This window comes from Coenobita brevimanus, chromosome 14 (genome assembly GCF_032717465.1).
Source record: "Coenobita brevimanus isolate Jiangsu-jjx chromosome 14, ASM3271746v2, whole genome shotgun sequence".
In the NCBI taxonomy this organism is placed as follows: domain Eukaryota; kingdom Metazoa; phylum Arthropoda; class Malacostraca; order Decapoda; family Coenobitidae; genus Coenobita; species Coenobita brevimanus.
Genome location: NC_136967.1, coordinates 23355674 through 23369207, shown reverse-complemented (window position 1 = coordinate 23369207; position 13534 = coordinate 23355674). Strand labels below are relative to the sequence as shown.

The following is a 13534-nucleotide window of genomic DNA, read 5'->3' as shown; positions in this document are numbered from 1 at the left end:
CGCATGTAATAACGTAAAATTTTAGTCTGTCTCGTTGCATTTGTCATATATTTAGAGTAACCTTTTAGTCATGATTACGAAACTTCTCATCGGTCTTGTGTCCCTCATAAGTAGTAATGGTATGTCAGTAATTACTTCTTTTTATACATTAACGTTATGTACCTGTCATAGAAAATATTGTAATATGAAAGTCATAGCACTGTAAGCTGCAGGGTTTTTGGTCGGTCAAGTCAGTCACTTCATCGATATGTAAACGTTGTCGCGGTATCAGTTGCGATCTCGTGGCTCTGAGTCAGCCGAATGTTCTCTCAATCATAATGGCATAGAAGTACAGTATGTTCCTTTGTCAGCCACTTGTCAGTGTCATGTAGCGAAGAACTAAATGTCAAGATGATGTGGTCCCACAACAGACAAAGCAACTGAGAGCTGGTGTCTGACAGTCACATAAAAAATTGTCAACATAGCTTATACTCTTTCATTGTTGTACTAGTAGGGAATCTGAAGCTATATGCAAAAATAAGGTGCGTATCAGAGTGTTGGAGTTCAGTTATCCATTCCCCTCCTACATCAACTTGCGGGTCGACTTCACAAACCTACTGGAAACTCTGATAAAGAAGGTCGCTTGACATTTCTAAAACATCATTACTCCCGTTGTCATAAACTTTTTAAACATGCCCATGAGCTTCTTACTCTAATGCACATAATACACTATGCCAACATTATTTACTTATCCTAGACAAGTAACATTAAAGTTGTCCATACAATTCCACGGAGTACTGGCCAACAAGTCAATAAAACTGTCTAAATCCTTGGCCTATCTTCCTGCCACCGTGAATACTTTAAGTTACATTTCTAATATTTAAATGCACTGGTATCATTAAATATACCTAGAAGCAGCGTAAATATATTCACCTGCATAAATGGAATTATGAATACATACTTCAAGCTCCTATCTGCAACTGAAATTCCCTTGAACTACAGTAATATGAAAACAAATGCATTTAAAAGAAGAATCAATAGGGTATTCATGTTACATCTTACAACGCTTTTACTAGAAAAATACATAAATTGCACTGAAAACAAATACTGTATATATGCGAGCCATATGCTGTAAACCCCTATGTCTTGTGCTAGTGAGGTGAGTGAGTGAGAGCACTGGGCGAGTGCTAGTGGTTCTCCTGGTCATCCCTCAGGCTGAAGGTGGGGCACTCAGAGAACAACAAAGCACAGTCTTCCAGGGCTGCACCGGCAGCTTGGGCATCCCTGTATCTTTCCAGGCTGCTGAAGTACTGACTGTTGGGGAGGAAATTTGGATGAATGGGTAAACATGCTTTTTGACAGCACAACTGGGGATTGTTTATATTGTAGGAATCAACAAACGATAAATTCTAATGTTCTGAATGTTTGTAATATATGTTCAAATAATTCAGCATTTGGTCATTGCTGTTCTCTTTAACCTGTACCGTGCTGGGCAAAAAAAAAATTAATTGATACCCCTCTACGCCGGCGGATTTTGGATTTTTTTCTGTCTAAATAGGCTTAATACATCAATATAAGATCCCTGGCACAAATAAAAGTAATCACTAAAGCCAGAGAGTTATTTGAATCGAGTCAGGTTGGTGCCACTCTACCTCTGAAATCTTCGAGGTTACTGAGAGAGCAAAGCAGCTGTGAGCCTGTGAACTGATTTTTGGACTTATTTTTTCTGGCTAAATGGGCTTAATACATAGGATCCCTGGCACAAACATAAGTAATCATCAAAACCGGAAAGCTGGTTGAATCTTTAAGGTTACTGAAAAAAGGGGAGTATCTATGAGCTTGTGAACCAATTTTGGATTATTTTTGTGAGTAAATCGGATTAATATATCAATGTAAGATCCCTGGCACTAATAAAAGTAATCACCAAAGCCAGAAAGTAGGTTGAAATCGAGTCAGGTTGGTGCCACTCAACTCTGAAATCTTCAAGGTTACTGACAGAGCAGAGCGCCTGTGAACCTGTGAAGACTCACTCGCTTCCTGCGCAACTAAAACAGTGTTGTAAGAGTAACAGAGAGAATGTCAGAAGTTAGCGAGATACTTTATTACCTTCCATTTTACTATTTTCGCACTGACTTCTCAATGCTGCAGGACGTAGATCTACATCACCAGCTTTTATGAAGGGGACGTACATCTATGTCACTGGCATGGTACGAGTTAATAAAACATATTTCTAATGCACAGCCAGCCATTCAGTTCTTATTTTCCATTCTCCGGTTTCCATCGTGATTCACTCTTCCCTCATATAAAGATTCCTTTGACCTAATTTATCTGTTAGCTCAAATCTATTTGAAAGTAAATATAATTGTTTGGGTGAGTGAAGCTAGCGAGAATGCCAAATTTAGTCACAATTTGGACCCCTGACATTTTTATCCGAGCGAAAGATTTACTGCATCAGCAAGAAATGGGGGCAGGAGTCAGGTGGAAAACTCTTTAGTACAGTAACGAACTTTTTTGGATATCTCAGCCAATTTTAAAGTTACAAGAAAGATAGACACTAATTTGGAAATCGCATAAAAATCCTCAATTATTTTCATTTCATAGACAACCCGTCATTCCCAATAGTTTTTCCGTAAATCAAGGAAACAATTTTTTGTAAGGCAGATTATCGTAACAGCAGGCTGCGCAGGAAGTATCGGTCTAAAGTTGCATGAGTAGTGCAGCAGTATTTTCTAAAGATTGATGAAAGCAATTAGGTTTTGCCTTTTCAAAACAAAAAATACCTTCTGTTTGGCTTTTTTTGGAAATTTTTAGCTGAATCTGAGTCAAACTAATACAGTACCCTGATCGATGAAAGAAACTCTGAATTTCTGATCTCTGATTCAAATCAGAGTGCACCGAGAGATTTGATGAAAGTAATTTTTGTGAGTGAGCAAAAAGCAAAGTCATTATTAACCTGCTAGGTCCCAAGCCCTAGATCTAAAATTGGTACAAGAGGAGTATTGGTTTTAGGAAGTGTGAGGGAATATTTTTGTGTAATCTAATAAGTTCTTTTTAGTATTTTCAGGTCAGGAAATCAGAAGAAAATGATGAGCCACATGAGGCAATATTCAGCACTGCCTGACTTGCCTGCGCGCTCACTTGAACATGTGCCGCACTTTCAGTGTGGACGCCTATTACATGTTAAACTTTAAAGTTAGCTGCAAAACAAAGGACCAGATATACTGGGATCACTCAAGAGTTATATAAGCAAATGTTCATGCGTTCAGAAATGCAAATTACCAATTAAATATTCTTCTGTTGCAGTATTTGATGATGTTTGACACAAATTCACGTAGAATATTTGTAGCAAAGTCGCTTTAACCTAAGCTTCACATGACTTAGTTGTAAATTACAGTCCCTTCTAATTCATAAAAAAAAAAAAAAATACTCCTCAACCCTCTCCACCAAATCCCTTGGTTATTCTTTCATCATATATATATATATATATATATATATATATATATATAACCACAAGAGAAATAAAATGAGTGACAGTGAGTACTTTGTATATTACGTATTCAGAGTGATTCAGAAACGTAGAGGGTAGAGGTATTTTAAGCACACCCGCAGCAGGGAGTGGCATACAGAACAAAGGATGACCTGAATTAAAACTGATTGATACACAGAACAATAAGTACCTGACTTTTTACCTTAGGGATGCACCCGACAAAAAAGGGTACATACAGCAGCTTAACTTAAGACCTACTGTAGAGGATTAATGCTAGGTGTGTCCCACACAGGTGTGACTGTACTACCAGGAGACGACAAGGAAACAGTCAGTTGTTAGTCTTGGAGGTACTGCTTTAAAATTAATTCAGTTAAAAACTCATCATACCTAAAATGACTATAGCTCATGTTTACAGTCTTTTCATATGTTCCAGAAATTATGCAAGATTCTATCATATATATATATAGATAGATAGATAGATAGATAGATAGATAGATAATGTATATATATATATATAAATATTTATACAATATATATATATATATATATATATATATATATATATATATATATATATATATATATATATATATATATATATATATATATACTGTATATATATATATATATATATATATATATATATATATATATATATATATATATATATATATATATATATATATATATATATATATACAAGGGAGCGTGTTGTTGTTGATGATTCTCTCCTCAGTTCGAGGAGACCGGGCCTTGCTGTAGCCCGGTTGCTGGTGGTTGTCTTGAGTAAAGGTAAGGGGGAAGACAGGGCCTGGGGAATGCCCAGCACACACGCCCTGTCTCCTGGCTGAGTTGCGGTGTGTGTGACAAGGGAGCAAATTTAGCTGAATATATGTTTTCGAAAAACGCCAGTGACGGTATTATATATATTGGCATCATTGGCAGAACTGTACTGCGAATGTCTTACCGGCACACCAGAGAGTATGACGGCACTGTCAGGTTACTGTGACACATATGTAACCGCACATCAGTTTGGTGTTAGCTCAAATAGATTTTTTGGCTTGTGCTGACTATGAGAGCGTTACCGATAATATTAACGTTCTCCCTCTCATATGCTTACTCAGCTGAATAAAATCGTTTTGCGTTTGCGGTATTATAACGTCGGAGTCATCCTGATCACGAGTGGGTTAATGGTGACTCATGTTATTACGACTCTTTCTAAAGAGAATACAATCATCTGGCTTTTGCTTGAATAAAATAACAGAGTCGTCCCGGAGATAATACAGTTGAGGTTCCCGTACATAACATAATGGAATGAAACGTGACAAGAGAGCGACCGGAAGCTGTGGAAAAATAAACCATGGATTTTACAAGATCTTATCAGGAAATTTCTTTATAATACACTACTTTTTTTTTTTTTTTTTTTTTTTTTTTTTTTTAAGGGAACGACAGCATGAGCTGAGACATGGGACAGAAACAAACAGTGAAGAAGTGAGCCGAAGAAACTCACTACGCATAATAGAGTAACTGAATTATGCAACAAATGTCTCTCATGAACACCACAGCCCTGTTGGGGATTATGCACAGTACACCCATTCAAGATGTATCGTTAGGCATGGGGTCGCGAGACTCGATATTTTTCGGGCATTCCAGTTATTACGGTTGGTTCTTTCACATTTTCAGCTTGTAGATTTGAATGAATTTATTCTTTCTCGAGGAATGTGAATCTAACGAGGCTTCCTATAATAGTTTAGGTGATTCGGAGGTGATGTCTGAACTGTAAGGAAACGATCTGCATCCCTGCCACGACGATTGAATGCAGTGACTGGGGCACGAGGAACTTACACAGAGTATTAGAAAGGGTCGGAAATAAAATGCACAGGTGCATATTCTATTTCTTAATCACTATAATGCATCTGGAACTCTTGTTGACGAACTTATTTACATTATACTTTTAGATTTTTATTTATTTGAATATAATGATAATGATGATGGTGGTGGTGGTGGTGATTTATTATTACTATTATTATTATTATTATTATTATTATTATTATTATTATTATTATTATTTTATTATTGGTGGTAGGTGGTGGCGACCATCATCCACTCACTTGATGTAGTGTTGTCTACTACTTCCGTCATCTTTATTATTCTTTTTCTGTGCTGCCCTCCTGTCCTCCTATTTCTCCCAGCTTTCCTCTCGCTCTTTATCACTCTTCGTTCGTTTTCAGCTGGAGTCACATTGACTGACAAGCCTATTGGTTTCCTGTGAGTCAGGAAACCATTTTTACAACGCTGGGTGGCAACCATATAACCAACCTACACGTGTTCCCTTCGGGTCAGCAAGTGGGTTGTCGGAGGGTTAATGCCCCTTCCCGTGAAACAACTAGACTAACTTAAACGGCCACCCCATACTGGATAATGGCGTCTGGCTATAGATTTATTATTATTATTGTTATTATTATTATTATTATTATTATTATTATTATTATTATTATTGTTGTTGTGGTTGTTGTTGTTGCCGTTGTTGTTGTGGTTGGTGGGGACGTTCACCATCCACCCACTAGATGTAGTGATGCTTTGGGTGTCTGCCCTTTCCTCTCTTCCTTCCTTCCTCTTCTTTCACTTCTGCATTCTTTCCTCATCCTTCTGCCTACGGGTGACTTTACAATCCCTCTTTTGTCTTTCTTTCCTTCATTCTTTCCTCTTCATTCTGCCTATGGGTGACTCTACAGTACACTGAGTGACAAGCCAAATGGTTTCCTGTACACCAGGATACCATTTACTAAGCTGGGTGGTAACCTATAACCAAATTATGGCACCTGGTGGTTTAGTGGGTAATTAAGGCGCTGCAGTCGGATTGAGCCGGTGTAAGTTTATTTGGTTGGGGTTTATTGCTCACATAATGCCAATCAGGGATGAGAGAGGCTGGACACTCTCATCTTAAATGTCAGGATCAACTTGCCTATCCCCGGGCTCCTACGTTCCTCATGGGGCGACATAGGATTGGATGATGGCTGGATGGATGGATGATGCTGATGATGATGCTGATGATTATTATTATTATTATTACCAGCAGCAGCAGCAGCAGTAGTAGTAGTAGTGGTGGTGGTGGTGGTAATTGTGGCAGTAGTGATACCATTATTATTGTTGTGAATGTTGTTAGTACTGGTATATGTAATATTATGTGTTTATTTTAAGAGTTTTATTATGCTCTATAATCTACTGGTGTCAGTGATATTGTCTCATTTGTGCTGTTGCAAAACAGTTCCACGGTATGCATCAGAGTATTGTATTCACTTGCCCGTGGCTTCTACATACTGTAGTCCTTATTAATAAACATCTCTTAACAACAGATACCTACAGTTTTATGAAAATGTCTCTATGCTGAGAGGGATCTAATGTACCGTACATGGGTCATCCTCAGCTCACTTCCACCCCCATCTCCAGCTGCCACTGATATGAAACACAGGCGTAACAACTGTTAACGTGGACCTGGGAATCATATCAGTCACCTCGTCTAGTGTTTCGAAATGGCGCGTAGGAAAAAGTAACGATATTTTTTTATGACGGATATAGAGTGAACAACAAAAGTCCTGGAAGCTCACAGTTCCAGTTGGAACCTGTATCATCCGAGGGTCAAGAACTGAAGCAGTTGAAAGTAGTTCATTCCCCTGCCAACAGTGGAGTTATGGTAGAGGAAAGGGGTGGGGGGTGTCAGAGCTTGGGGAGATAAAGTGATACGAGAGGTCCGACTGGTGGTGACATGTAATGAAATCTTCACAGGCTGATAAAGTTAACATTGCGTTTTAATTATGACGATAATGAATGTCCAGGATTATTACATCTTCTTATGACACAACGGGTGCTACTTTTGTATTATTGAAATTTCGATGCAATAATTAAATGGTGCAATTTGTGTGAATTTTGCCAAACCCATACATTTATTACACACCCTACACTAAACATTTTGTTGAAACATTCAGGATTCAATGCAGGAATATTAGCTCGTGTTTACTAACTCTTGGCTAGTATGACCTGTACCGTTAGTTATTATGTTGGCATATGGCCTTGCTGGCGTTTGACTTGACAAGCAACAATGGCCTAAAGTAATGTCTATAGTATTACCTATAAAATATAAGTATGCTTATTTCGTATAGCCCTAAAAGGATTATTATGTTATTAGCTCGTCCAGAGTTGTTGCTGCCTCTGGTAGTAGTTGGTAACTCAACAAACCTACTTATATGATTTCGCTAACACGAGACTATTTTAGTCAGCTTATGGTGGATCCTTCGGGTCATATGGTTGACATACGAAAACTGTGTGTGTGTGTGTGTGTGTGTGTGTGTGTGTGTGTGTGTGTGTGTGTGTGTGTGTGTGTGTGTGTGTGTGTGTGTGTGTGTGTGTGTGTGTGATTACTAAAGAAATAATCCACTGTTCTAGTATTACCATAAAATCGCAAAAATAATTTTAACCTTGACTGTATCCGCCACCACCACCCAGGACCTTTCATATCACTTCACCGCCCCTCCCCCTACCTTGTTCCTCCCCCCTTCACATAACCCCCTCATTACGACATCTTAGGCTGGGGAAGGAACTATTATCAACTGCTTCAGTCCTCGAACCTCAAGTGCTCCAGGGTCAAACAACGATTGTGAGCAGCTGCGCAGGACTTAAGTTGGTGTCTGTACATACAGTATAGTATGACCTAAGGAGCGGTCAGTGACGATCTGGCGTTAGCTGTAATACGCTCCTAAGTTATTCCAGCCATGAGAGGGTTAGTAATACTGTGCATATACTAAGGCCTGAAGGATGGCAGGGGACTGACCTGAAGCGGTGGAGAAGTGACCCTAGAAGCGGCACCTTGGACGCGGCTCGCTGCAGCTCACACACGGTCCGACTTCTGCAGGCCGGCGACCCCACCTGCAGTATGTTGAAGGTCGTCTCTACAGGGTCGATGCTTTAGTGGGAGAGGAAGAGAAGAAGGAGAAGGTCTAAGCTGAGTCTTCTAGGCTGTGTTTGTCACAGAAAATGCCCAGCAGTAGCCAGTTAAATTCAGGTGCTCGGTTGTACTGTTACTTTGAGGGAGAAGAAAAATCCTTAATATTACTCTCATTTATTGCATGAGGGATATTAAGGCACGTATTAAGTTGTTAAGTCACACGCTTCCCCTAGAAAATGCCTAGAAATAGTAACATTCATATCCTCAATTGTACTGTTGCTTTTAGGGAAAGGGGGAAAAAAAAAAGGCTTAATATTATGCTTACATGCTGCACGAGGTTAAGGCCGATAATAAGTTTTCCCAAGTCTCAGTCTTGCCCCAGAATACAAGCAGCAAGAGTTAATGCTACATCCAGGTCCTCAGTTATTGCATATCTTGGTACTCATGGACGAGAATGAAGCAACTTTTGCCTTAGAGTCAGACTGGATCAAGAATGATTGGGGGGTGAGGGGTAAGAGGTTAGACATGAGTGACCAGACTTAATCACGAGTTGCTTTGATGAACTTTGTTGCTGTACAAATTTTTCGAATCTTGGAATCAGATAATCACCACACAGAAAAAAAATGGCGATGGGCTTGCAAAGTACACTCTGGTGGACATCTCGATTATATGAACAATTCTCTTTATGAGGTCTTTAAGCAGAGCTTCTCATTCCTCAGCATCACACAATGACGATATAGGTTATCGTATATGACTGTTTATAAGACAAGGATAATATATTACTGAGTATACTATAAATCTTGCAATGGTGTTTAGGTGAAGTTGTTCACACAGTAGGGAAAGGAAATGGATATTAAAATATTTACGGTTTTTTTTCACAGCCATGCTCGTGAAAGTGAGAGCTGTGTATTGCTTTGCTTGCAGTGTGTCTGTCTTTCTTTTTGTTTATGAACAAAATATCAGAGAAAGTTTTGATTCAGTGTGAGCCAAACCTGGTGGAAGGGTTGCTTGTCTTCTAAGAGGTGACGTTTTGTTTGTAAGAATAATAGGTCAAAGGTCAAGGCCACATAACAAGGTCACCTCAGATATTGTTTATCCTATTTAAAACCAGATTCGGTGGAAAAATTAAATATAAGGCAAAGAATCGAGTGAATCGTCCTTGAAAATAATCTGTCACAGGTCGAGGTTAGTGAAAAGATTAATTCAGACAGTTTTGATCCAGTCTGGACCAAATTTTACAGAATGGTTGAGGTGCAGGCAGTTTTGAGAACAATCTGTCGAATTTCGAGGTTATAAAGGCCAAAATCATGTGTACGGCCTTTAATTCAACTGTAGGTTATTTATGTTTCATGCCCCGTTTGCATATTTTAATGTTATTAATACATTTAAAAAATATGAGCAATTTATCATCCAAACTTATTGAATGCCTAAATTTTTATCACAATGATAACGTGCTGAACATGGCCAAACAACGATTCGTTATACAGTGAGTACAACACATGCTCGTTACAGTTGGCCAAAGGGCCTTATGAAATAACATTCAGCCGGTTACTCTACAAATCGATTTACTTCATTCTTGTGAGACCCTAACCTAAACCCGTCCTCCAAGATTTGTTCAAATAGGATCAAAACTCTGGGCTGACATTGCCCTGTGACTTTGACCTTTGATTTATTAATTTCTAAGTTGATCTTCATCCTTGACTAATACTCAGGCTTTACAGCAAAGTTCAATACAAATTGAATTGAAACTGTGTGAGGTATAGGACTGAACCTTCGATCCTGCCGTTTGATCATGACATTTCACAGATTGTTCTAAAAACTAAAGCTCTTCCTCCTTGTCTTAACCTGGTCTAAACCAATAAAACCTGATTGAGTTAGTCTTAGACTGTGACCTTGGCCTTTGATCTACTGTTCTCAAACACAGTAGGTTAACTTCTTGGCTTAATATCAACCCTTCCATCAAGTTTCGTCAAAATCCGACCAAAACTGCTTTAGTTGTCTTCACACACAGACACACACGAGTCGAATTTTGACTTTGCCCCCCTATGAGTGGGGGGTTTTGCAGACTGTTTTCAAAATCGAGTTCCTTCATCCTTGTATTACCCTCAGTCATTCCATAAGTTTTGTTTGTAGGGGGTCAAATTTCTTTAAGTCACCTTACCACGTGGGCTTGACCTTTGAAATGTTGGCCCTCAACCCTTCCACCAGTCTGGCTAAAACCCAAAGAGAATTATTTGAGTTATACTGTTCACATATAAACAAAGACACATACACACGCGTAGCAGAAGAAAAAAAAAAAAAAACGCCCACCGAGCAGATGTAAAAAAAGAGGTTCTCAGCTGAGATGAGCTCATAAATGTCAGCTGAACTAAGGAAATGGATAGATAGACTACATATTACCGATGTCATGAGAAGTTATGATCGGATGTAATAAGAGCGGAAAAATTCATGAAATATGCACCGCTATTTTAAATCTTTATTTTCAAAGTCACAGTTGACAACCTGTATTGATTATGTGTTACACTTAAGATCCAGAGGAACCTTGAGTTGTGTAGCCAGTCGTTTGAACTTAAACCTGGATAGCCATACCTGGGTAAAATTCACCCGGTGATATTGCTGGTTCCTTTATCTCCAGAACGTTCTCTTTCTCAGTAGCTGCATTGTGTGTTGAGGCTCGGTGTTAGGTGGGTGGGTAAGACTCTATACCTCGGTCTCCAAATATTATTTACAGTGGTCGGGTGATTTTCACCCAGCTATGCCTATTGTGTGAGTAGTATTTTTCACATATGGTTTTCTGATAAATGAGGAGCTAGCAGCCTGTGTTTGAGAGGTGTTGAGGATGCAGGCAAGGAGTATAAAAGGACACAAAAAAGTTTTTATGCTTGTATATTTTTAGCTATAAACTCTCGAATATATTTTTTTCCAAAAATGATCTCAGGATTTTTTTTTTACATTACTACCTCTCATTCAATTTTCTTTAATACTTACATCAGTGTGAAGAAGAGAGGTACTTCCACACTCATGCCAAGTTTCATCATCATCATCATCATCATCATCATTATCCTCACCCTGCCCTTGGGTGGGAAAGGAGGTCCGGATGATGATGATGATGATGATGATGCCAAGTTTCATGAATAAATATTTGATCAGAACACTTTTTTAATTTTTTTCCACGCCGGGTGAATAATGCCCAGGTATTCTTGTGGAGTTACTATAGAAGACCTATGCCTATCCAGGGTTAATACAGATGGTTTGTCGCCGTTTCAAAGATGTCAAAACTTCAAGTGTCTAGTATTGTTGTTACAGGTATCAAAACAAAATGGACATCTGTTTCATTACAACTCTGTCAGGGTTTGGCAGCCACTATTGCAATTACGGTAGAACAAATTTATATAATTAAACAGTATTGTTCTATGTGTCAACGGTGATTCGCTCAAACCAACAAAACCTCTCCAGGCGATGGTTTTGTTGCTGACTGGTGCAAGTATGTGGCAGGAGGTGATGTGAGCCGAACACAGAGCTCGGAAAAAACATAAACAACGGAAAATATCGTGTTCTTATAAGAAATTACTATCATTCAGTAGTAGGTACTTTTCACCCCTATCATATAATACCTTGTAAACCATCTTACACTGTGTGTGTGTGTGTGTGTGTGTGTGTGTGTGTGTGTGTGTGTGTGTGTGTGTGTGTGTGTCCTACTTTGCCACATAACCTTGTAAGTCAGATCTGTCTATAACATTATCATTGCTCAGAATTAAACATAGTACTGTACTAATGTTATGATAATGACAACTGAACATTAAGAGGCTTTTCCTGAATGCCTAGAGAGAGAGTAATAAAATAAATATACAGTATGTGTTTTACATAGTTCCAGTCCTCACCCGTAAGAGCAACAGTTATTGATGATCTGACAAGTGGAAATGGTCTCCCTTATAATTCATCCCAAGGGTCATCAGCAACTGTGTATCCATAATGATCAAAATAATGATACAGGTGTTAAATTAAGTTGGTACGATACTCTCATACCATTATTAAATCCTTCAATCCGATTATGATTTTCCTCTTTATATCCTACTTTCCTGCAGATAACTTTATTCAATCAGGATGAACTTTTACTATACTCATTTCACATTTATTTGACCTAAAACAGCCACATCCACATTGAATACTGAGTTATAAAATGAGGCTAAAACTTGAACATAATTCTAGTTACAAAGAAATGCTGTACGAAGGATGCAGATCAAAAACATTTATTTTTTTGTCAGAAACCTGGGTAAAACGGACGTAGAAAAATAGTATAGTGTCCTTTTCTGCCATTAAATTGTGTAATATAAGCGTGGAAAGTGGCTTAACTTCTTCAGTCCAATGACGTATATTTCTGTTATATTCATACTAGTACTAGATTATTTTATTCAACTTGAGAAATAACTTTTTTTTTTTTTTTTGTGGGTTAATGACAGCCTGATCTAACCCTTCCAGTTCAGAAATCATACTTATACCTAGCAGGTTACTGACGGCCTGATTTTGACCCATCCGGTAAAAAAAAAAAAAAAAAAGAAAAGACAGGTTAATGGTGGTCTGATCTGACCCTTCCAGTAAAAAAAAAAAAAAAAAAAAAATAGCAGATTAATGGCAGCCTGATGCAATCCATACAGTTCGAACACCGCACTTAGCGGGCCAATGGCAGTCAAATCGAACCCTTCGTTTCACGTCATTTACAGAGGCTCCAACATGTTTACATGCTTAGGTCTTGGTCACCTAACGCCAGCTATCCACACTGCTGCATTTCTAACAGCCTTCCGATTCAGTCCCTATCCTTGAGGTCACTCCTTATGGCTTCGTCCCACGTCCTTTTTTTTTTTATTTTTTTCTGCCTCTTTCAATCCAACCTTTAACATTTATACATCTCATCCCCCTCACCTAGTTGTCATCCTTCAACCTCTCTACATGCTCAAACCATCTCAGTCTAAACCAGCTAAATATTGTACATTTGTTTAAGGTGTATTTTGGTATGATTTAAAAAAAAATCTGTTGCTAAATCACCGACCAATTACACATTAAACAATAAGAGTCTAATGTCTGGTGATTCACATGGATACTACACAGGGCTTATAAGCACTCAAGAG

At 38.4% G+C, this 13534-nt stretch overlaps 1 protein-coding gene across 1 annotated transcript in view; it reads right to left on the bottom strand.

Moving 5' to 3' along the window:
- Positions 1–1166: 1166 nt before the first annotated feature.
- Positions 1167–13534, bottom strand: part of LOC145390143 (uncharacterized) — a 21947-nt gene continuing 9579 nt past the window's right edge. Inside the window, exons 3-4 of the mRNA XM_080265185.1 lie at positions 8295–8426; positions 1167–1293 (exon numbers count right to left, since the gene is read on the bottom strand). Of these exons, the coding sequence (XP_080121311.1) occupies positions 1167–1293; positions 8295–8426 (259 nt within the window). The remainder of the gene's footprint in view (positions 1294–8294; positions 8427–13534) is intronic.